Consider the following 25106-nt stretch of genomic DNA (forward strand, 5'->3'; position numbering starts at 1 on the left):
CTGGCCACCTAGAGCAACCCTGAGGGTCAGGGGGGCTGGAAGATGATCCTGGGGGAAGCCAGGGAGCCACCTCTCCCGAAGGTGGGACAGCGCCGGGGTGGGGGGACAAGGGCTGACTTGTGCTCAGTCACCTGCAAGTGTCTCACCCCCTCCCCTCCTCTCTGCCCTGGAAATGGGGTCAGAAGCAATCTTCTTGAACATTGTACCTCCTGGCTCACCTGGTAGGCCTCTGGCCAAAAGAGGCCACTGTGCAAGCCCAGGGGTGCTCACACCCAGGAAGAAGCTGAGAATTATCCTGAGCTTTCTAAAGTGAAATGGTGGTAGCCAGCTTGCAGGTGGGAAGATGCCTCTCCTCCCTTTCCTCGTGACAGGGAAGGGAGCACAGGGGTCCTAACTCAGCCCTGCCGTGTACAGCCCTGCAGGCCTGCACCCTCAGCTATCCAACTTCATCCACCCACCCCTTGGCTTAATTAAACCCAAATGTTTGCTGGATTCCCCCATTCCCTGGACCACGAGGAGGCCACTTTGGCAGGTGTGGGAAGCGGGACCATGCACCTGTGGACAAATGTGCATGTAGGATAAGTGGGGGCACAGGTGAGACTTGGAGGGCAGCTATTCCTGTAGGACGCTGACACCGCCAAATTTATTTATTTATAGCAATGGAGTCTCGCACTGTTGCCCAGGCTGGAATGCAGTGGTGCGATGTCAACTAATCGTTGATATTTTTAGTAAAGATGGGATATCGCCGTATTGGCCTCCCGGGTTCAAGCGATTCTGCCTCAGCCTCCCGAGTAGCTAAGGTTACACGTGCCCGCCACCATGACTGTCTAATTTTTGTATTTTTTTGGTGGAGACAGGGTTTCTCCATGTTGGCCAGGCTGGTCTCGAACCCTGACCTCAAGTGATCCTCCTGCCTCAGCCTTCCAAAGTGCTGGGATTACAGGTGTGAGCTGCCACCCCTCGCCAACACTACCAGACTTGAGATTGACCAGGGATTTCATCTCAGGCAAGCAGGGTCTGGGCCTGGGCAGTGTGTGCTGCATGCTCACCTGATAGGGTGTTGCCATGGGCCAGCCATGTACCCATGAGGGATCTCACAGCTTGGTGGGCTCCTGGGACATGGTCCCTTCTCCCCATCTGACAAGCTCAGGAGGAGCCAAAAAATGTATAGGGTCAGCCAGGCATGCTGGCTCATGTCTGTAATCCCAGCACTTTGGGAGGCTGAGGTGGGCTGATCACCTGAGGTCTGGAGTTCCAGACCAGCCTGGCCAACAGGGTGAAACCCCACCTCTACTAAAAATACAAAGAATTAGCTGGGTTGTGGCAGTCATCTGTAATTCCAGCTTCTAGGGAGCTTGAGGCAGGAGAATCGCTTGAACCTGGAGGGTGGAGGTTGCAGTGAGCCAAGATCTTTCCATTGCACTCCAGCCTGGGCAACAAGAGCAAAACTCTGTCTCAAAAAAAAAAAAAAAAAAAGTACAGGTTCTTTGTCCAGGGGAGATTAAAAGACGGTGAGGTATGGTGGCCAGAAGGCAGTGGCCAGGGCTTCAGGACACCTTGTACCTAGGGTGGCTTCCCCGCTGCATGACGGCAGCCAGGCCACAGAACCCCCATGTCTCAAACACTGTTACCCGAAGATTGGCAAAACTTATATCCTACCTGACAGGGAGGAAGAAATAATGCTAAAAATTTGGTTCTGCAAGCACAAATATTGCAAATGGTTTTCGCCCATTCTTTCAATCCTGTGACTTGTGTTTACATTTATGCCAGTGTGCTTTTAAAACCACATGACTGTGTTGCTGGGTGTTTACACTTGAGAAAAACCTATGTAAAAGTTTGTTGTAAAATTGTGAAGCTAAATGCACCTTTGCTGATTTATGGCTTAGCCCTTTAGACTGTGAGCTCCTGGGCAGGGACCAGGTTGTATTGACTTTGTTTTCCCAGTGTCCTGCCTAGGTCCTGGCACATAGTGGGTGCTCAATAAATGTTTCTCGAGTGCACTCTGAGTGTGTATTCCTGTGTGACATTTTTCTAGTGCATGCTGGTCCCTGGAGTGTGGTTCTCAGCAAGCATAGTGACTGTGGGTGGGTGACTTCATCCCCACATTGTGGCCAGTAGGGGTCTGCTCAGCCTCAGCTAGGACCCTGGGGACTTCATGAGTGTGTGTGGCCAGCAGGTGTGTGTGGCACCTCTGGGCTTCCAAGGAAGAGTTGGAGAAAGTGGGGCTGGGGCTGGGGATGGAACTCCTCCAGCCCAGGCTAGAAGGACCTCACTGATGACTGCCTAGGGCAGCACCAGGGAAGCTCTGCACGAATGCCAGTGGTCTCAGGGCTGGTGGTGGCACCTTCCTGTGGTGCTGAGGCCCAGCCATGCATTTGGGTGAAGAGGTTGGGGAAGAGGGTGCTGCTGCCCCCCGACTGCTGAGCCACACACCCGTTTCTGTGCTCCCCAGTCCTCGGCTCTCTGAAGCCAGTCCCTCCTGCCCTCCCAGCTGCCTTCCTGGGGACCCAGATGTGAGAAGTCTTTCTGGATCCCTAACAAGGAAAATCTCTACATTTCCAATACTTCTGACACCAGTGTTAGTGGGGAGGGGTCTCCCACACCAATTCTCCAACTCTCCAGACACCAGCCAGCTGTCCTGACATTCAGTTCTGACACTACCTGGAGTTAGCACAGACCCCGCAGGTTCAGGGCTCGGTCCCAACAGACTGCCTCTGCTTTAGATGCCAGATCTAGTCCCAGGTTGTCACCTGTACATCTGATCAGCCCAAATTTGGAAGTTTCCCACAACCCCCTCCTTAGCTTTGATAATTTGCTATAATGTCTCAAAAAAATCAGGGAAGCAGGCCTGGTGCAGTGACTCATGCCTGTAATCCCAGCACCATGGGAGGAGGCTGAGGCAGGTAGATCGCTTGAGGTCAGGAGTTCAAGACCAGCCTGGCCAACATGGTGAAAGCCCGTCTATACTAAAAATACAAGTATTGTATTGTTGGTCATGGTGGCAGGTGCCTGTAATCTCAGCTACTCGGGAAGCTGAGGGAGGAGAATCACTTGAATCCAGGAGGTAGAGGTTGTAGTGAGCAGAGATCACACCACTGCACTGCAGCCTGGATAACAGAGCAAGACCCTATCTAGCTCAAAAAAAAAAAAAAAATCAGGGCCGGGCAAGGTGCCTCACGCCTGTAATCCCAGCACTTTGGGAGGCCAAGGCAGGCGGATCCCAAGGTCAGGAGTTTGAGACCAGCCTGGCCAATATGGTGAAACCCCATCTCTACTAAAAATACAAAAAAATCAGCTGGGCGTGGTGGCAGCTGCCTGTAGTCCCAGCTACTCAGGAGGCTGAGGCAGGAGGATCACTTGAACCCGGGAGGTGGAAGTTGCAGTGAGCCGAGATCACTCCAACCTGGGCAACAAGAGCAAGACTCCGGTCTCAAAAAAAAAAAAAAAATCAGGGAAACATTTATTTAGATTTACTGGTTTATAAAAGATGTTACATAGGATATAGACAAACAGGTGATGAGGTACTGAGGGTGAGGTTCAGACAGGTCACAAGCACAGGAGCTTCTGTCCCAGTGGAGTTGGAGTGAGCCACCCTTCTGGCATGTGGGTGTTGTCACTCACTTAGAAGCTTCTCAAACCCCATTATTTAGGGTTTTCATGGAGGCTTTATTAGGCACGATTGATCAAATCATTGGCCACTGGTGATTGGCTCAATCTCCAGCCTCTCTGCCCTGCCTGGAGGTCTGGGGTTGGAATGAAAGTTGCAATCCCATAATCACGTGGTTGGTTCCTCTGGCTACCAGCCCCATCCTCCAAGAGTCAGCTCAGTAGCATAAACTCAGGTGTGATGAAAAGAGACTTATTATGATTAACAAAAGATCTCTCCCATCACTCAGGAAATTTCAAGAGTTTTAGTTCTGGGCCATAAACCAGGATGAAGACCAGATGCATATGTCTTTTTTTTTTTTTTTTTTTTTGAGACAGAGTCTCACTCTTGTCACCCAGCTGGAGTGCAATGGCGTGATCTCGGCTCACTGCAACCTCTGCCTCCAGGGTTCAAGCGATTCTCCTGCCTCAGCCTCCCAAATAGCTGGAATTAAGGTGAACACCACCATACCCAGCTAATTTTTTGTCTTTTTAGTAGAGACGGGGTTTCGCCATGTTAGCCAGGCTAGTCTCAAACTCCTGACCTCAGGTGATCCACCCGCCTCAGCCTCCCAAAGTGCTGGGATTACAAGTGTGAGCCACTGCGCCCAGTTGACATATATGTCTTCTTATATCACAGTGCTGGTCATCCTCTCTTGTGCTCAAAGCCAGGCTGAGACCAGGGAACAGTCACCTCTGCCCTCCTTGAAGAGAAACCGGAGCATGTGGGAATGTGAATGGGAACGGAGGACACTGGCTGGGCCCCTGCCGGCACCCCAGTGGTGGAGCCGGTCTGGTCCAGGGCCTGAGGCTTTCGAACAGATGCTCCTCCAATCTGTGCTTCTTGTTTGCAGAAAATGTGGCAGTTACCCCCACCTCTACCCCACACACAGCTGGGCTGCTGTGTGGCTCAAATGAGACTCTGCATGTGGGGTCCTTTGTAAACTGTAAAATCCTGCACACCCCTGAGGTATGGTGGAAGATGGGGGCTGGGATGGGAGAGGGTCTCTGATGGGCTTGGGGAGTCTCTCTGCCACCAGAGTCTCTCGGGGGAGGGGGTACCCTGCTGAGGCTGCTTGCAGGTGCAGTGACAAAGGAAGATGCTTCAACACCTCCTGGGGTGTCTGCCTTCCCACCTCTCCGGAGTCAGGTCTCAGCCCAGAGCCTTCATGCCACCAAATCTGCTCAGTCCCTTTCTCCCCTAGAGGGAACACCCTCATTCTCAGGACAAATGTACCAGCCTCCGAAGAAGGAAGAGGAGGCTGGGCGCTGTGGCTCACACCTGTAATCCCAGCATTTTGGAAGGCTGAGGCGGACATACCACCTGAGGTCGGGAGTTCAAGACCAGCCTGACAAACATGGAGTAGCCTCATCTCTACTAAAAATACAAAATTATCTAGGCATGGTGGCGCATGCTTGTAATCCCAGCTGCTTAGGAGGCTGAGGCAGGAGAATCACTTGAACCCGAGAGGTGGAGGTTGCAGAGAGCTGAGATTGCGCCACTGTGCTCCAGCCTGGGTGACAAGAGCAAAATTCCTCTCAAAAAAAAAAAAAAAAAAAAAATGAAGAGGAGCTGGCCTTTAGGTTCCCAACATTGATGTCCATGGCTTGGATCTCTTCCAGCACCACATCTGGTGGGGGTGGGCAGAGGAAGCAGGAGCACCAGGTGGGTGATGGGGGATGGGGTGACCACCCTGCAAGGCTCAGATCCCACAAATGTCCATGAGGGACTTCATGGGCAGGCACTGTGTTAGAAACTATGGGGTACGGACCGGACACCTATCCTCGTTTCATCACAGACTGCCTCACACTGCACCCATTATACAGGTGAGGAAACTGAGGCACAGTGAGATGCACACAGTGATTTGCCTGCCATTCCAGAGCTAGTAAAGGAGCAGATCCAGATGGGTGTGGTGGCTCAAGCCTGTGATTCCAGCCCTTTCAGAGGCCAAGACAGGCAGATCACCTGAGGTCAGGAGCTTGAGACTAGCCTGGCCTACATGGTGAAACCCTGCCTCTACTAAATATACAAAAATTAGCTGGGCATGGTGGCAGGTGCCTGTAATGCCACCTACTCAGGAGGCTGAGGCAGGAGAGTCACTTGAACCCGGGAGGCAGAGGTCGCAGTGGATGGAGATGGTGTCACTGCACTCCAGCCTGGGTCAAAGACCGAGACTCTGTTTCAAAAAAAAAGAAAGAAAGAAAAACAAGGGAAAAGGCGGTCTCTGTTGCCCAGGCTGGAGTGCAGAAGTGTGATCATAGCTCACTGCAACCTCAACCTCCTGGGCTCAAGTAATCCTCCCACCTCAGCCTCCCGAGTAGCTGGGACTACAGTTGTGCCACCATGCCTGGCTAATTTTTTTACTTTTTGTAGAGATAGGGTCTCCCTATGTTGCCCAGGCTGGTCTTGAACTCCTGGATTCAAGAGATCCCCTCCACCAACTTTGGCCACCCAAAGTGCTGGGATTACAGGCATGAGCCATCACACCTGGTCTTTATTTATTTACATGTGTATTTATTTATATTTAGAGGCTCACACTTGTAATCCGAGCACTTTGGGAGGTTGAGATGGACAGACCACCTGAGGTCGAGAGTTCACATCCAGCCTGGGCAGCATGGTGAAACCCTGTCTCTACTGAAATACAAAAAGTTAGCCAGGCATCTTGGGGTGCACCCAGGCTGGAGTGCAGTGGCGTGATCTCGGCTCCCTGCAACCTCCCCCTTCTTGGTTGAAGCTGGTTGAAGTGATTCTCCTGCCTCATCTTCCTGAGTAGCTGGGACTGCAGGCATGCGCCACCATGTCCAGCTAATTTTTGTATTTTTAGTAGAGATGGGTTTTCACCACGTTGGCCAGGCTGGTGTGGAACTCCTGACCTCAGGTGATCCACCCGCCCCAGGCTTCCCAAGTGCTGGGATTACAGGCATGAGCCATTGTGCCAGGCCCACTCAAGCAATTCACCACCCACCTCAGCCTCTGAAAGCCTCTGAAAGTGTGGAGATTGTAGGCATGAGTCACCATGCCGGGTCCAGCCTTAATTTTAAATTTTATAAAATATTTTAAATTTTAAAATATTTTTGGGAATCGGGGGGGCTGGGGTGAGGAGATTCGGGAGGGATAGCATTAGGAGAAATGCCTAAGGTAGATGACAGGGCGATGGATGCAGCAAACCACCACCATGGCACGTGTATACCTATGTAACAAACCTGCACATGTACCCCAGAACTTAAAGTATAATAAAAAGTTTTTTTAATGTTTTTAAATTTAAAATTTTTGATACATTTTATTCAGATAGTAATCTGACCACATATAGTCCAAGAACATTCAAATCATAAATCAAACATAAATGTTAAAGATGAATCTTCAAACATTGTAGCCAATGATGCCACACTTGCCTCTGATCTATGTCACATAAAACTATAAAACCACGTCCACACCCCAGCCGCCTCTGAAACATTCAGTGCAGCCTCCTTGACTGTGAGCTGTTTGAAGCTACCAGTTTGGGCTCTATTGACTGTTTTTTTTTCCTGCCCCGGATAACTCCAGGGATCTCAGCAGGATTTGGAGGAATCTGCTCAACTTTGGCATAGAACCAAAACGTGGCCAATCAAGGCTTCAGCTGAGTCATGGCAGTGTTCACCCATACCAGGGCAGCGAGGCGATGGACACATCAGGTCATGGCTCTAGAGTGGAAAGTCTGTTGCCCGAAAGGCCCACTGAATGCCACCACCTCTCGGCAGTTTTACTTTCTGTATATGTTTTGTTTTCATTTGTTCAGGTGGGAAAGCCTGGAATCATCCATTTCACTCCTCTCTCTCTCATAACCCCAACCCATCCGAAAGCCCGTTGGCTGTACCTTTCAAATATGTCCCAAATCCAATCACTTCTCAGTACTTCCACTGCTGCTGCCTGGCCCCAAGCCACTGGTGTAAAAGCCTCCTTGCTGATCATCCGGGTCTGCTTCTGTCATGCCCTTTCACTCTGTTCTCAGCCCAGCAGCCAGTTAGATAATGTTACTCCAGTGGCAACTCATCCCACTCCCAGGAAAAACCACAGCGGTAGCCCACCAGGCCTGGTTCCCATGGCCACATACCTCCTCACTCACTCTACTCCAGGCTCATTGGCCCCTTGCTCTTCCAACAGGCCAGGTATGCTCCTTTGCCTGGTTGCTCTTCCCCCGGATGTCTAAAGAGCTCATGTCTTCACTTGCTTCAAGTCTTTTTTTTTCTCAGCCTCCCAGAGTGCTGGGATTACAGGTGTAAGTCACCACGCCTGGCCTCCTTCAAGTTTTTTTTTCTTTTCTTTTCTTTTCTTTTTTTTTTTTTGAGATGGAGTTTTGCTCTTGTTGCCCAGGCTGGAGCACAGTGGCACAATCTCAGATCACTGCAACCTCCACCTCCCAGGTTCAAGCAATTCTCCTGCCTCAGCCTCCCGAGTAGCTGGCACCACAGGCATGCATCATCACGCCTAGCTAATTTTTGTATTTTTAGTAGACACAGGGTTTCTCCATGTTGGTCAGACTGGTCTCAAACTTCCAACCTCAGGTGATCTGCCCGCCTCGGCCTCCCAAAGTGCTGGGATTCCAGGTGTGAGCCACCACTCCTGGCCTCCTTCAAGTTTTTACTCAAGCGTCACCTTCTTGTCAGGGCTTCATGAACCCCCTCAATACTGTAGGTTGTCTTCTACCCCTCACTCCTGTAATCCTGACACCCATTAGCTGGCTGTTTTTTTCTGATGTCACTTAATACTGACTCTTTTGTTTGTTGTGTCTTCCTCAGAATGAAAAATAAGTTCCCCAAGGGCAGAGATCTTCATTTTTTCACCAATCTACCTGAAAAGCCTAAAATAAAAGGCTTTTGCACATAGTAGGTGCTCAGTAGGGATTTGCTGAATGAAGGAATACGTTTGCAGATTTAGAGAGGGAGTAAATGTGTGGCAATAATTCTTTTTTGAGGAGAACTAGGAGGGTTTCTGGATTTGAGTAGGTGAGATTTGAACTGGATCTTTTTTTTTTTTTGAGACGGAGTTTTGCTTTTGTTACCCAGGCTGGAGTGCAATGGTGCGATCTCGGCTCACTGCAACCTCTGCCTCCTGGGTTCAAGCAATTCTTTTACCTCAGCCTCCCAAGTAGCTGGGACTACAGGCGCGCGCCACCATGCCCAGCTAATTTTTGTATTTTTAGTAGAGACGGGGTTTCACCATGCTGACCAGGATGGTCTCGATCTCTTGACCTCGTGATTCACCTGCCTTGGCCACCCAAAGTGCTGGGATTATAGGCGTGAGCCACCGCACCCAGCCTGAACTGGATCTTGAAGTGGTTCTGGAAGCTGAGGTAGGTGACGGGCAATCATCTATCAGCTTGAACAAAGGCATGGAAGTGAGAGAGCTTGGCAGCAGGGTGGGAGTTAGGGAGAAGTGTGATCAGTGATAGTTGGAGAGGTTATTGCAAGGTAATGTGAGGTGGGATTGAGCAAAGTTTTGAATGCAGGCTTTTCCTACAGCCAGGACCAGCTACATAACTTGTGGGGCACAGTGCAAAATGGAAATGCAAGGCCCCTTTGGTCAAAAAATTCAAGATGGTGGGCCTGGCATGGTGGCTCACACCTATAATCCCAGCAATTTTGGAGGCCGAGGAAGGTGGATCACTTGAGATTGGGAGTTCAAGACCAGCCTGGCCAACATGGTGAAACCCTGTCTCTACTAAAAACTAAAAAAATTAGCCAGGCATGGTGGTGGGCACCTATAATCCCAGCTACTGGGGAGGCTGAGGCATGAGAATCACTTGAACCCGGGAGGTGGAGGTTGCAGTTGGCTGAGATTGCACCACTGCACTGCAGCTTGGGTGATAGAGCATTATCTATCTAGTCTAAAAAAAAAGTTTGTTTTTTTTTCAAGACGGTGATGGCAGAGCATTAATCCAAGCTCAGGGCCGTCCTGAGCTCAGGGCTCTGTGTGACTGCACGGGTCCTGGGGCCATGAAGCCAGTCCTGCCTATAACCCATTAGGGAGCTGGTGATAGCTTTCTAGCAGAGCAGAGACATTACTGGAGCTGGACTTTGGGAAGATTATTCTGACATGTCTGGTGCAGTAGGTTGGAGGGAATCAAGGCAGGGAGACAAGCTCCACAGCCTTTGCAAAGCTAGTAAGGAAACGGTTAGGTAGGGTCGGGGTCACAGCCAAGGGCCAAGGGATGAGGCAGGGGTTAGAGCTACAGTGAGAAGCATGGAGGAGTTGGAGTCTATTTAGACGAGAGTGTGGACCAGGGCAAGACTGCTGGAACATCAACCACCAACTGCTTCCTCTGAATTTTCCCTGCTTTTATTAGAGGTGATACCAGGCAATGCATCTCCCTTTGGCCACCAGAGGGCAGATGATTCTCAAGGATTGAATTTGGGTTGGGGGAGTGAAATGTTCTCTGTCCTCTTCCTCTCTCTTCCTCACCTCTATTGGTGTACCTTCACCACCTTCTTCCTCAACGGGTGGGTGCCTGAATGGAGCTGGGGTGGGGCATGGAAAACTGTGCTGGAGTCCCAGGGATTTACTAAGAGTGTGGGTGATACCTGTTGCCTTAGGAAGTACTTTCATACCCCCGCTAATTACATCTGCTCAGATGCCTATTTCTCTGATTGATGGAATGAAGGCTGGCTCAAGATGCTGTAACTGGGAGTTGGAGGTCAAGTAGCCGGGGACCAATCAGCAGTTTTCCCAATAACTCCTGGGTCCTCTCTGCTCCTGTGTACCTTTGAGAACCTGTTGCTTGAGCCTGGTTTCTGACTTCCATGGGGCCTCTGCCTCCCGCCCACCTTAAGCCATGGATGGGAGGGTGTGGTTCCAACGTGTTTCAGCTACTGTGGGTGAGGACAGCTTGGTGCTGGGGAAATCAGCCCAGGATACTGCCTGTCCTTGGTAACAGTGTAAGGGGAAGTGAGGAGTTGACTGCAGTTGCCAAATAGATTTCCTGTTAGTCAAGGGCTCTCCAAAGCCGAGAGGGACCTCAGAGTTCATGAATCCAATGGCTTCACTTTACTGATGGGGAAAATGAGGCCCAGAGAAAGAAAGAAAAGAAACTTTAAATACCTTATCTTGCAGAGGCATTTTAAAAGGTAATTGGAATACAGAAACGTCATTTCGAGTGTCAATGTAGGAGCAAAGGCATAGGAAAGAGGAGCCTAAACTCAGTGATGTTATGTGATCACGCGGCATTTTCACTTGGCAGAGCTGGGGCTGAACTGCAGGGCCCCGGATGCTCCCGCATCCAGTGCAGAGGACGCTGCCCTGGGCCTGCCTGGGGCCTTGCCGAGCCCTGCGGACTAGATGCGGGGATCCATAGAAGCCAAGATAGACGATGGCAAGTGGTGGATAGGAAGCAGACAGGCAATAGACTGATTCTGCATAAGACAGGTATGTTGATAGGCTAGATGATAAAAGGGAGGTGGATTTTATGAGACGACCGACAGACGGACAGAAATGCAGACAGGAAGTTGCTATAGAACCAGAGGATGCTAATCGCAGGGACGGCTAACAACCTTGTTTTGTATTTAGTCAAATCACAAGCACTGACAGGTGACCGACGCTTCCCGTTCAAGATTTGAAAATACCCGAAAACTGACGGAAAGACACGAAGCGAATCAGACTCCGAGAGCCACCCGGGGAAACAACCGGGGGCTCGGAGGGCCTCGGGTGTTGCCGGAAATGGCCGACGACCGCCCTCAGCAGCGCGGCGGGAGGGGGCGTGGCCGGCTCAGCACGCGGAGCAGCTTCGGGTGTTTCCGGAAATTGCCGAAAGCCCTCTTGAAGTGGGCGGGGGAAGACCGGTGGGCGTGGCTGGATGGTTGTGTAAGGGGGCGGAGGGGTAGATACCCGGGGTCGCTTCGTGAATTTCCGTAAACAGAGCCGAAACTTCGTCTTCGGAATCGAGGAGGTGCGCGCGTCCCCGGAGTTTACCTTCTTCGGCTGTTTCCGGAATTCACCCGTAGTCTGTGGCCGGGAGGAGAAGGCGCTCCCCACCTCCCTTTTCTAGCCGCTTCGGATGTTTCCGGCTGCTGCCGGCGGAAAGAGCCGAGGGCCGGCGGTGGTGGCGGCCATGTTGGGAGCAGCAGGTCCGGCGGCGGCTGCCTGTGTGCCGGGCGCGGAGCAGTGCCGCTGAGGGCAGGGGAGGAGCGAGGCAGGCGGCCGGCTGCGGCGGCAGAGAGTAGGCGGAGCGGCGCGGCCCGGCCGAAGGGCGGCACAGCCCAGCCGGGGGTCGGGGGGGTGCGGTCCGGAGCCGCTCGGAGCCGGCGCGGCCTAGCCCGAGCGGCGCATCCCCGGGCTGGCGTGAGCGGCTGCCCGGCCTCCCCGCACCCCCGGCCGGGGCCCATGCGGCGGGTGCTCCTGCTGTGAGAAGCCCCGCCCGGCCGGGCTCCGCGCCTTCCCTTCCCTCCCTTCCTCCAAGCTTCTCGGTTCCCTCCCCCGAGATACCGGCGCCATGTCCAGCGCCCGGACCCCCCTACCCACGCTGAACGAGAGGGACACGGAGCAGGTAAGGAGCCCTGAGGGCTCCCCGAATTCTTTGGCTGGGCCCCTTGCACCTTGCGGAGCCTCCTCCCTCTGCTCTCCTTGTGCCCCTGCTGCCATCCTGCAAGCCTCGGCTGCCCTGTCATCCGGCTCCCGGCTCCGGCCCCGCACATACCGCTTCCGAGTCCTGACCTGGGACCCACCTTGTCCTGACTACAAGCTGTACACTTGTCTTTCTGCCAACCCCCCCGCTCCCCTCACCACCCTCCTGCGCTCTTCCGTGTCACCTCCCCAGCTTCCCTTTCTCTTCCCTTTTTCTCTCAGGGGCCTTTCTGGTCTTCCTCCACCCACGCTTAAAGCAGCCACCCTCCCGCCCCTCGAATAGCAGCACCCGGCGATTTGCCACAGATCTTTGTCCACCTCTCCCTTCGTCTCTCCTGCCTCGCTTCCCCTCCGCCCGCACCGGTTCTGCTAGTCTCTGGTTATCACCCTCAGGGTCCTTGCCCCTGACTGTGCTCTCGATCTTGGCCCCTTGCAATTCCCTCACATTTTCTACCCTGCTTCGTCGTTTTCCAAATTGTGCTCTCCCTCTTGCTTGCAACCCACCAGCTCCACCCTCATCACCTTTCCAAATCCTTCGCCTACTCTTTGCTCATCACTTTCCCTTCTTTTCTCCAGGAGCTCCCTGAATCCTGGCGCTGGCATTTGTCGCTTCCGTGTTTCCCACAGCTGTCATGCGCATAGTTTTCCCACAGGTTGCCTTTGGGGTAACAATCATCACTCCCTTCAGAGTCTTTGGATCCCTCTTGTTCTCTTCCCCACGGGTTTGGCTTTTAAGTCTCTGGGCCTCCTGTTTGTCTCTGTGAGTGTTCTGCCAGCCTTCTCCTGGGCTCTTCCTCCCAACCGAAGGACGCTTGGCCCCACCGCGTTAACACAACCTGTTGCTCAGTCTTTTCCCGGACCTCGCTGCATCACAGTTTTTGCCTTTCTGTCTTTGTGCACTGGAACACAAACCATGATGCCTTTCCGTGTCTTCACTCCCGTGCCTGGCCCTTCTCAGAGTATCTTCCTTGCTTGTTGCCTTCCTGTTTCTCTGCCCTCACCCACCTTCCTTACTGTGCCTTTTAATCAGGGTTGCCCTTCGTCTCCACGTTAGTTTCCTGCCTTCTTCATGTCGTATGTGTCCCCACCATGCTTGGATCCATTCTGTTCCTTTCGGCTAGTCTCTAATTCCCAGGAAGTCCAGGTGTTTTCCGTGCTAGTTTCTTGAGCTACACCTCAGCCTCACGACTTTACACGGTCCCCCCTCATCTTGGCAATCAGTGCTATGGTTTGTCACCCAAGTCTTAGTCTTTCTGGGTCATCTCACTTTGGAGCAGAGAGGCATCCACTTTCCATCCCTCCCCTTCACCGACTCCAGCGTCCTTTGCTGACTGCGCTGTGGAGAGTCCCCTGCCTGTCACACCTTTATTGGTGGAGAACTTTCCTAGGCCGAACAACTTGACTTGAAAAAGGAGCGCTTCTGCCCCAGGGCTGCTGTGCTTTTTGCCTTCTTTCCCCTCATTCTGTCCTTTATGTTTCCCTTTTACTCCCTCCTTTCTTTGTAGCCCAGTAGAGCAGTTGTACTCTTGCATGTGAAGATTCTTCTCTGAAAAATCTTACCTCCTTTCATTTACTGTGTTTTTCTGTTTTGTCACCCCCTGGCTGTCTGCCATCTGGGCAGTTAGGAACTCTGAGTTCCTAACTCAGAGAAGTTCTAGACAAGAGTTTTTCTCTGCAGGGTTGACCCTTCTATTACTTGTGGATTATTTGCTTCTGAGGGTGAAATAGTGGTTGAGAGGGAGGGATGGTTGATTTCCATTTCATCACTGGGTTTGGCAGCTGGTTCTGCATGGGACAGAGGTCTTTGGAGACAGAGGAGCGTGTTCTCTGCCTCACAGTCTTTCTCTCCCTTGCTTGCCAACTGTGTCTTTCTCCTTACTGGGAATCGCTTTCTCTAGGTCCTCTTGAGGTTGCTTATTCCATCCTTTTTCCTCTCACAACCTTTGTTTGAGCAGGTAAACCCTGCTTAACTAGAGAACTTTCCCAGACTGTTGATTGTGAGCTGGTAGGAGGAGGCCAAGTGACTGACTGGCACCCTCAGGCATTTGGGGAGTGGTGATGGAGTGCCTGCTCTTTCAGTGAGGCTGGTTGGGGGGCATCGTGTTCAGCAGAGCAGAGTAGCAGACTGCCTCAATGTGGTTTCTTTGTGCGGGTTACTAAAGGTAAATGTATTATTGCCATGGTGTTTTTCTTGTGATGTGTGTGTTGATTTCCTCTCCTCTTTACATGCCTAGCATACTGCTGAGCATACAGTAGGGAATCCACCGTAGTGCACATCCACTGATTTCATGTTAGCAGCAATCAGTGACCATTTTGGAATGTAAGTAAGCTCTTTGCTCTTTGATAACTTTGCCCAGAGCAGTAGCTGCATACATTGTCATCCTGTTCCAATTATGAATTTACCCATCCTATTTCTGCTCATTATGGACTTAGATTCTCCTTAGCCCCTTGATACCTTCTGTTGTTCTCAGGGTAGCCAGTCACAGCATTGACTTAATATTAAGTCTCATTCCAGTAAAAGCAGGAACTTTGGGAAACCTTGGATGTACCTATTCCATTCACATTCCTGTATTCCTTTTTTTTTTTTTCTGAGGCAGAGTCTTGCTCCGTCCCCCAGGCAGGATTGCAGTGGCGTGATCTTGGCTCACTGCAATCTCTGCCTTCCTTGTTCAAGCAATTCCCCTGCCTCAGCCTCCAGAGTAGCTGGGACTAAAGGCGTGCACCACCACGCCCAGCTAATTTTTTGTATTTTAGTAGAGACAGGATTTCACCATGTTGGCCAGGATAGTCTCAATCTCCTGACCTCTTGATCCACCTGCCTTAGCCTCCCAAAGTGCAGGGACTACAGGTGTGAGCCACCGAGCTCAGCCTGATTTTTGTATTCTTTAAAACAGAAAAAAAAAACAAGCAGCAGCTCCTCAGGTCACAAGGCCAGGAATATCAAATATTGGCCTTCGAGAATAGAGAACAGATCATGCCACCAAGTGAAAGAAACCTCTTCTTGGTCCTGTGATTTTAGCTAAAGTGGTCATGGAAGCTTGATCATTACTGTAGTCTTAATGTTATTTTTTTAAAAAGGGGATTTAGTTGGGCTGATTTCCTCCCCCTAAAAGTCCTCTGTCACCTTATTTAAATTATTTAAACTGGTTTTACCAGAAAATAGGTAAACAAACACCACTGGTTGTCTCCAGTCTCTTTCTTTTCTTGCTCTTCTTAAAAATGTGGCTGATGAGAACCTGTTTCCAGGAGACCTTTGATCACATCTGAAATACACAGACACAAAATATTGAAGCATAAAAATAAACCTTGCGTTGCAGGGAGATTGCGAGTTTGCTGTTGACTTTGCTTATAACAGTGAAAGTAGGAGATTAAAAAAAAAAAGTTGAGTCCTGTTTTTTTGTTTTTTTTTTTTTGAGATGGAGTTTTGCTCTTGTTGCCCAGGCTAGAGTGCAGTGGCATAGTCTTGGCTCACGCTAACCTCTGCGTTCCAGGTTCAAGCAATTCTCCTGTCTCAGCCTCCTGAGTAGCTGGGATTACAGGTGTGTGCTGCCATGCCTGGCTAATTTTGTATTTTTTTTTTTGAGACGAAGTTTCGCTGTTGTTACCCAAGCTGGAGTGCAATGGCACGATCTCGGCTCACCGCAACCTCCGCCTTCTGGGTTCAAGAAATTCTCCTGCCTCAGCCTCCCGAGTAGCTGGGACTACAGGCACCACCATGCCCAGCTAATTTTTGTATTTTTAGTAGAGACGGGGTTTCACCTTGTTGACCAGGATGGTCTCGATCTCTTGACCTCGTGATCCACCCGCCTCGGCCTCCCAAAGTGCTGGGATTATAGGCGTGAGCCACCGCGCCCAGCCAATTTTGTATTTTTAATAGAGATGGGGTTTCTCCATGTTGGTCAGGCTGGTCTTGGACCTCAGGTGATTCGCCCGTCTTGGCTTCCCAAAGCTGTGGGATTATAGGCGTGAGCCACTGCGTCTGGCCAAGCTCTGTCTTTAAGATGGTTTTTGTTAAACCAATGAGACTTAATATTAAGTCAATGCTGTGACTGGCTACCCTGAGAACAACAGAAGGTATCAAGGGGCTAAGGAGAATCTAAGTCCATAATGAGCAGAAATAGGATGGGTAAATTCATAATTGGAACAGGATGACAATGTATGCAGCTACTGCTCTGGGCAAAGTTATCAAAGAGCAAAGAGCTTACTTACATTCCAAAATGGTCACTGATTGCTGCTAACATCTGATTCCACATGTGCTTTTTTTGCAGAAGGAGGGTTCTAATCTGAGGCTGGTAGTTTTGGGGATTCTTCATCTGTGAGCTGAGCTTTCTGTTCACTTCTTTTCCAAATGACTCTGCTGGCCTGGAAGCTTGGCAGTTGTGAAAGCAATCAGCAAGATGATTGTTTGTCTTCAAGCCAGCAGCAGCAGTAACAGGCAAGCCTGGAGAAAGGTCCAGCTTCCAGGCTTCACCTGCTTAAGTTTTCCATAACATCTGGGGGAGAGGCTCCTCAACTTGAGACCTGCCTCACCTCTGGGCCACAGAAACTGTGAGAGAGGGATTAAGAGAAAACTCACCCCGCTTCTGCTGCAGTGAGCAAGGGAGGGGGCTGCTGTCAGGCTTCTAGGCAGTGAGTGGAATTGTTTATTCTCTCAGTTCTAGGACAGGGAGTTTGGAAGTACTGGTGAAGAAAACAAATCTAAGTTACAAGATCCTGTAAAGAACAGCTGAACCACTCCAAACACACTATTCATTGAACCCCAATATATTGGACCCATATGTGTGTGTGTGTGTGTGTGTGTGCGTGCGCGCGCATATATATGTGTGTGTGTATATATGTGTGTGTGTATATATACATATATACATATATACACACACACATATATACACACACACATATATACAGAGCGAGAGAGAGAGAGAGAGAGAGAGAAAGAGAGAGAGAGAGGTGGGGACAGAGTCTTGCTCTGTCACCCAGGCTGGAGTGCAGTGATGCAGTCTTGGCTCACTGCAACCTCCACTTCCTGGGTTCAAATGATTCTCTTGCCTCAGCCTCCTAGAGTAGCTGGGACTACAGGTGCCCACCACCACACCTAGCTAATCTTTGTATTTTTCGTGGAGATGGGGTTTTGCCATGTTGGCCAAGCTGGTCTCGAACTCCTGACCTCAGGTGATCTGCTGGATAAATACGGTTTTTGCTTCTTGTGTCACTTAGGTAGATTGGCTCAGCTAGCTAGCTTCTCACTGCACACTCTGAGCTGTTCAGTGGTGTGCCCTGGTGCTAATTTTCACTCTGTTCTTTGATTCTGGCCAAGGTGCTACCTTCTGGTTAGGAATGTGGATGAATGTTAGACCAAATAGTGTCACTTTCAGCTTGACCCTAGAGATCAGGAAGGAAGTGTTAGAGCAAGGGCTTTGGGAGTCCTTGGAGTTCATAGAATTACCATATTGTAACTTTTGGACCTGGTAAAAGTAACTTTACCTAGTAATTTATCATAATTTCTCTCTGGTCAGGCACCGTGGCTCACATCTGTATTCCTAGCACTTTGGGAAGCTAAGGCAGGATGATTGCTTGTGGCCAGGAGTTCAAGACCAACCTGATCAACAAAGTGAGACTTCATCTCTACAAAAAAAATTTTTTTAAATTTAGCTGGGCGTGGTGGTACATGCCTGTTGTCTGCAGCTGCACAGGAGGCTGAGGCAGGAGGAGGGCTTGAGCCAGGGAGGTTGAGACTGCGCGCCACTGCACTCCAGCCTGGGTGATAGAGCGAAACACTATCTCAGAAAAAAAAATACTTTTCTCCAATTTATGGACTTTGGGAAGTAGCTAAACAGATAGATAAAAGGCAGTTGTTGAAACTTGGCCTGCTTCAGGTTAAAATTAAAAGTTTGCACAGGGATAACTGGATCTTTCAGACTAACCAAAGATTGGGCTGGAGATTTTTCTCAGCATAAATGTCCTAAGCAGGGTTGGTGCCTGTGAGGTAGGGAAAGATTGAGACTTGTTTGCTTAAGAGGTTTGCAGGGTTAGAGCTCTTGGGAGTCAGAACTTCTCAGACTAGATTGTTTCCCTTTTGGACAGAACAACCCAATTCTCAGTGGGCATTTGATCAGGACTAACTCAGGCCTTCATGAACTCTTTCCCATTGAGCACTTAGCAACCTGGCTGGCATTTCTCTTCTCCCAGGAGCTTCCACGAGGTTCCTACATATGTATTATGTTGACTTGAATGAATATTTTATGCTTAGAGTGCAGCCAAGCCTCAGACTTTGTGGCCCATTATTGACAAATGGGGTAGTGGGTAGGCGCCACCTTTGGCCCCATGATAGCTTCTCTGCTAAATGGACTCCCCCCAGCAGCTCTTTGAAGCCCATTAATGGATTGGGATGAAGTAACCTCAGCAGATGGAAAGGGTGAGGAGGATGGTCATCTTCCTTCCCCGAGACTGCCTGATGAGGCTTTCCTAACAGTAACCAGTACCAGCCTCTACTCCCTCTGCTTGGTTAAGCTGTGGATTGGAGCTATCAGGCCTCCGATTTCAGAGATGTATGGAAAGGATTTGATTCTCTTTTAGCCATGGTGGGGCTGCCAGTTTCCCTACTTTCCCATCAAAGCAAAAATTGAGAGGGATGTGGAAAGGGTGGGTGGAGTTTAAACCTGGCGCTTCCTCCTTCAGAGGAAGTTCAGCAAAATGACAAACCAGATAGGTGGCTGAATTTCCTTCTCTTGACGGGAGATTCCAGTATTTGTTCGTTTTGTGCTTGAAGCTTGGATTCTCCAGGCTTTTTCCCAGCCTTCATCAAACATGAGTGAGTCACTGAAGTGTTATCTATGCATTTTCCCCCTTCTGTCTCAGCAAAGGGGAGAAGAGTAAGCCTTTACAAACCTCATGGGGGAGGAAGTCACCCTTTTCCTACTGCTGGAGAGCCAAGCTATCCCCAGGTTAACCCTGAAAGTTCTAACTTCTGAGCAGAACATTACTGCCCCCTACCCCTTCCTTTTTGGTATAGGCCTGAAGGTCATTGTTCGTCTTTTTTTTTTTTTTTTTGAGATGGAGTCTTGCTCTGTCACCTAGGTGGGAGTGCAGTGGTGAGATCTCAGCTCACCATAACCTCCGCCTCCCGGGTTGAAGCAATTCTCCTGCCTCAGTCTCCTAATTAGCTGGGACTGCAGGTGCATGCCACCACGCCTGGCTAATTTTTGTATTTTTAGTAGAGACAGGGTTTCACCATGTTGGTCAGGCTGGTCTCAAACTCCCGATCTCGTGATCTGTCTGCCTTGACCTCCCAAAGTGCTGGGATTACAGGTATGAGTTACCACACCTGGACAAAAAATTTTTTAATAAGTTACCTGGTGGAGCATGGTGGCTCACACCTGTAATCCCGGCCCTTTGGGAGGTCGAAGCAGGCGGATCATGAGGTCAAGAGATTGAGACCATCCTGGCCGACATGCTGAAACCCTGTCTCTACTAAAAATACAAAAATTAGCCAGGCGTGGTGGTATGCGCCTGTAGTCCTAGGTACTCGGGAGGCTGAGGCAGGAGAATTGCTTGAACCCGGGAGGCAGAGGTTGTGGTGAGCCGATGATGCCACTGCATTCCAGCCTAGATAACAGAGTGAGACCCCATCTCAGTATAGATACGTTTTCTCGGTGCCTGTGGGGGTTCTTTCCGCAGATGTCTGTCTTTGGGTTTGCGCTTATTTCCCCCTGCTTGCAGTTATTCCTTACATTTCTCATTAGAAAAGGGCAAAAGTAAATTTATTTTTTTTACACCAAATTGTTAGTTTTAGGCTTATAAACCCAAATAATGAACAAATGATTTGGTAGGAGAGGGAGGGAGATGGACACTGATACTGGTGGCTAGGTATCCTGAGGGACAACTGGTACGGGCAGGAAGAGAAGAGGGCTGTGTTCAGTGACTGGCTCCCAGCCACCTTTTTGGCCTTTTTCTTCTTAACATGAGGAAGGCGGAGCAGACCAGGGGCTTCTCTGTAGAACCAGTCAAGCTGGTTTTGGGCAGCCTCGGCCTATTTTCTTCTGTGCTCTTTGGGAAGTTGGCAATACAAAGGTCTGCCTCCTTTGGGGCTGTGTTCGATGAGGCGTAAGTTTGGAAGACATCTATCTGTAAACAACCCCTCCTCCCCAAACACTGAATGGGTCTCTGAGCTGTTCCTTCACTCCAGGAAGGAGGCTTTCTCTCACCGTATGCTGAATCTGAAGGCAACTTTGCTTTATATACCTTTCACTGGAAGCTTTAAGACTCCTTTTCTGGGGCCCTCCTCCCAATTCATAGCTTGGCAAAAGGCCCTCAGCCTGGCCAGGAGGAAGGGACTGGGTCTGCCTTTGGCTCCTCATTTATGGGTCTGGAAGGGGATCAGGACTCCTGACTGCTATTATCTGGCTGCTAAATTCAGTGACACACCAGGCCTTTTTTGGTCTGCAGTGGGACTGTCTGTTCAGGCCTGCTGGGAAAGAAAAGAGAGAAATAATATTTATGCTCTTTGGCAGCTTACAGGCACTTCAGCCACAGGAAACAACCTGTAGGAAAGCGGGGAGCTGCTGGTCACCATGTGTGCCGACACTTCCTGCAATACCAGTAGGGAGTCTTTGTCAGGGAGCAAGGCCCAGCCAGGTAGGATTGTTTCCCAGTCTCCCAGCTAAGCAGGAATTGCCAAAATTTGAAGGTTTAGTAATTAGTATAACTACCTGCAGACAGGGCTCCAGCCTAGACCTTGTCCTTGAGGGCTGGTTGCCCTGTTGATAATACAGTGAGCTACTCATTGCTTCTGATGACTTTCAGTAGGAGTTTTGCTTTGGTTTCTGGTATCCCATATGCATGGTGGCTCCCTTTTTTCTCCACCTTGTTGTTGTTGTTGTTGTTTTCTGTTACCATGCTGCAGTGCGGTGGTGCAATCTTGGCTCACTGCATCCTCTGTCTTCTGGGTTCAATCGATTCTCCTGCCTCAGCCTCCTGAGTAGCTGGGATTACAGGCATGTGCCACCAGGCCCGGCAAATTTTTGTATTTTTAGGGGAGACGAGGTTTCACCATGTTGGCGAGGCTAGTATTGAACTTGTGACTTCAGGTGATCCGCCCTCTTCGACCTCCCAAAGTGCTGGGATTACAGGCATGAGTCACAGTGCCTGGCCTTGTTTTTAAGAGACAGAGTCTTCTTAACATACCTTTCTTGAGGAAAAAAAAAAAAGACCAGAATCTCATCCTGTCACTCAGTCTAGTGTGCAGTGGTGTGATCATAGCTCACTGCAGCCTCTAACTCCTAGGCTTAGGTGATTCTCTCACTTCAGCTTGCAGAGTACTGGGACTTCAGGTCACACCTGACCCACTCCACCTTCTGGAAGTTCACTCACCCCATCACTTCCTACTTCTTTGCCACAGAAGACTCTCACTGGCTATCTTTGCATGTAGTGTTGAAGGCACTTGGGGATTGTTGCTTTATCTTTTTGCCCATGAAAGTTTGAATTACTGGTTCTCCCGTCACAGGAAGTGGGATTCCTCAGGGATTCCTTAGGCCAGCTCCATCTCACATAGCATACTGATTATGTTGAGCTTATGGTACAGTTGAGAGGAGAGTCCAGCACTTTTTGACTGCCAATAAGTGGTTCCATTCTGGTTAAAAGCAGGTTTTGTGGGTTGGGGGCAGTGGCTCACAGCTGTAATCCCAGCACTTTGGGAGGCCAAGACAGGCGGATCACTTGAGGTCAGGAGTTTGAGACCATCCTGGCCAACATGGTAAAACCCCATCGCTACTGAAAATACAAAAATTAGCACGGTGTGGTGGTGTACACCTGTAGTCCTAGCTACTCAGAAGGCTGAGGCAGGAGAATCGCTTGAACTCAGGAGGTGGAGATTGCTTGCAGTGAACAGACTGTACTCCAGTCCGGGCAACAAAGTGAGACTTTGTTTCAAACAATAAGAGCAGGTTTTGTGGCTGGATTTCCTGTATTAGAATCCTGGATCGTCCTCTCCTGTGATCTTAGCATCCCTTTGTGCCTGTTTGCTCATCTGTAAAATGGGAGAAAAGCAGTACCTATCTTATAGGTATAACTGTTACGAGTGTTAAAAGAGTTAATGAATAGAAAGCACTTAGAATAGTGCCTGGCACAGCAGAATAATCATTGTCATTATTGTTCGAGTTGAACAACACAGTGAATTTTATCTGAGCACCACATAACTCTAGGTCAGTATAAGGGGTAATGATTGGGATTTCTTTGTAATCAGTTGAAAAAATCTTGTTCTCCTGGCATCTTCAAGCCATTGGGGTCCTATAGGTGCTTTTTCTTTTCTTTTCTTTTTTTTTTTTTTTGAGACGGAGTTTCACTCTTGTTACCCAGGCTGGAGTTCAATGGCACGATCTCGGCTCACCGCAACCTCCGCCTTCTGGGTTCAAGCAATTCTCCTGCCTCAGCCTCCCGAGTAGCTGGGACTACAGGCGCACACCACCATGCCCAGCTAATTTTTGTATTTTTAGTAGAGATGGGGTTTCACCTTGTTGACCAGGATGGTCTCGATCTCTTGACCTCGTGATCCACCCGCCTCGGCCTCCCAAAGTGCTGGGATTATAGGCATGAGCTACCGCACCCGGCCCTTATAGGTGCTTTTTCTAATATATTTTTAAAAAATGGTTTAATTTTTCCTTTTTTTTTTTTTTTGAGATGGGAGTCTTGCTCTTGTCGCCCAGGCTGGAGTGATGGTACAGTCTTGGCTCACGGCAACTTCCACCTTCCAGGTTCAAGCAATTCTCCTGCCTTGGCCTCTCAAATAGCTAGGATTACAGGCACCTGCCACCATGCCCGGCTGCTTTTTTTTGTGTGTGTGTGTTTTAGGGATGGGGTTTTGCCACGTTGGCCAGGCTGGTCTTGAGCTCCTGACCTCGTGACCCGCCTGCCTCAGCCTCCCAAAGTGCTGGAATTACAGGTGTGTGCCACTGTGCTTGACCTAGTTTGCTTTTTTACCAATCACCTATTTGAAAAAAAATGGAATGCTACTGGAGAGATTTATGTACTTCTGAGAGCACTTTTAGCTCATTTTTTTTTTCTTGAGATGGAGTCTTGCTCTGTCACCAGGCTAGAGCACAGTGGCGCAGTCTCGGCTTACTGCAATCTCTACCTCCCAGGTTCAAGCGATTCTTCCGCCTCAGCCTCCTGAATAGCTGGGACCACAGGCGTGTGCCAAACGCCCGGCTAATTTTTGTACTTCTAGTAGAGACGGGGTTTCACCATGTTGGCCAGGATGGTCTCGATCTCTTGACCTCGTGATCCACCCGCCTCGGCCTCCCAAAGTGCTGGGATTACAGGCATGAGCCACCGTGCCCAGCCTTAGCTCATTTTTTATAAGTCATCAAGATTAGGTGGTTTTCTTGATTAAAGAAAAAAAACACAACCGGCTGCCTGCCTATATTTCCGTGTTGCAAATGATGGTGGTGGATGTGCAGCCTCATCTGTGGCTGGAAGGCCAAATCCAAAGTCACCAGAGCTTGGATTTTTGAGAGTTGAGATCTGAGTGTCAGAGGGGAAGCCCTAGGATTCTCTGCAAAGCCCCACTAAGAGCAGGGTTTCATTTCATCATGTTCCTTTTTTTTTTTTTTTTCCTTTTCTCTCTCTCTTTTTTTTTTTTTTTTTTTGAGACGTAATTTCCCTCTCGTTACCCAGGCTGGAGTGCAATGGCACGATCTCGGCTCACCGCAACCTCTGCCTCCTGGGTTCAGGCAATTCTCCTGCCTCAGTCTCCTGAGTAGCTGGGATTACAGGCATGTACCACCATGCCCAGCTAATTTTTTGTATTTTTAGTAGAGATGGGGTTTCACCATATTGACCAGGATGGTCTCGATCTCTTGACCTTGTGATCCACCCGCCTCGGCCTCCCAAAATGCTGGGATTACAGGCTTGAGCCACCGCGCCTGGCCTTCTCTCTTTTTTTTTAGGTGAATGAGAGGTTCTTATGTTGCCCAGGCTAGCCTCAAACGTGAAGCTTAGCTTCCTGAAGCTCCGTAAGAACTGGCCTGAGCTACCGTGGCCCCCTTTTCTTTTCTCTTTTTTTCTTTCTTTCCCCACTTTTTTTTCTCATGGGTTCTTGCTATATTGCCTAGGTTGGTCTTGAACATCTGGCCTCCAGTGATCCTCCCACCTTGCCCTCGATGTGAGCCACCACACTCAGCCGTGTTCCTTTCTTCAAGTACAGTATTGACCCTTTGATCACAGGAGAAAGCTCCTGGTTTCTCTTAAAAGACCATGTGGGAACTTAACAGCCCACGAATGTAGGTTCCTTTTTCCCTAGTAGAGTGGCCTTCAAGGGCAGGTTCTTGTTACCTCCCTTTCAGAGACCTGAAGGGACACAGGCATTTCTGCGCTGCTCCTGGGAATTTGTGGACTTTGAATCTTGAGCTGAGATTTTGGTCTCCATTGGTTGCTTGTTTATCTTCATCTCTTGCCATTTCTGGAGCCTTCATGCCTTCTCAGAGCAGCAGGTAAGTTGCTTAGTTTTTTTCACATTGTAGCTGTGGCTGGGGGAAGGTAATAGTGTCCCCCCAGAACTCATGAAGGGGCCAGGCATAGTGGCTCAAACCCCCGTAATTACAGTGCTTTGGGAGGCTGAAGTGGGAGGATCACTTCAGGCTGGAGAATTGCTTGAGGCCAGCCTGGGCAACATAGTGAGAGCTCATCTCTACAAAAATTTTAAAATGTTTTTTAAAAAAGAACTCATCAGGGACTATTTCTTTCATTGTATTTTCCTCTTCCTTTAGCCCCCTCTGCTGACTTGACTTCCTTTTGTTTTGTTTGGTTTCTTTGAATCCCCTTCCTTCATCATCATGTCCTTGTTCCAGTCATCTCAGGTTTTCATCTCCTCATTCCA

At 49.7% G+C, this 25106-nt stretch overlaps 1 protein-coding gene across 20 annotated transcripts in view; it reads left to right on the forward strand.

Moving 5' to 3' along the window:
* The first annotated feature begins 10841 nt into the window (after positions 1–10841).
* The window catches only part of MARK2 (microtubule affinity regulating kinase 2), a 72711-nt gene continuing 58446 nt past the window's right edge, over positions 10842–25106 (forward strand). For 16 of the 20 annotated variants that reach the window (XM_035263050.3, XM_035263055.3, XM_035263053.3 and 13 more), the window contains exon 1: positions 11711–12161. In XM_035263050.3, coding sequence (XP_035118941.1) covers positions 12108–12161 — 54 coding nt within the window. In that variant the 5' untranslated portion in view covers positions 11711–12107. Of the gene's footprint in view, positions 11045–11710; positions 12162–25106 lie in introns of those variants that run through there. The other 4 variants (XM_078341243.1, XM_078341246.1, XM_078341245.1 and 1 more) reach the window with 1 other exon arrangement.

The sequence above is a fragment of the Callithrix jacchus genome, chromosome 10 (genome assembly GCF_049354715.1).
Source record: "Callithrix jacchus isolate 240 chromosome 10, calJac240_pri, whole genome shotgun sequence".
NCBI lineage: Eukaryota > Metazoa > Chordata > Mammalia > Primates > Cebidae > Callithrix > Callithrix jacchus.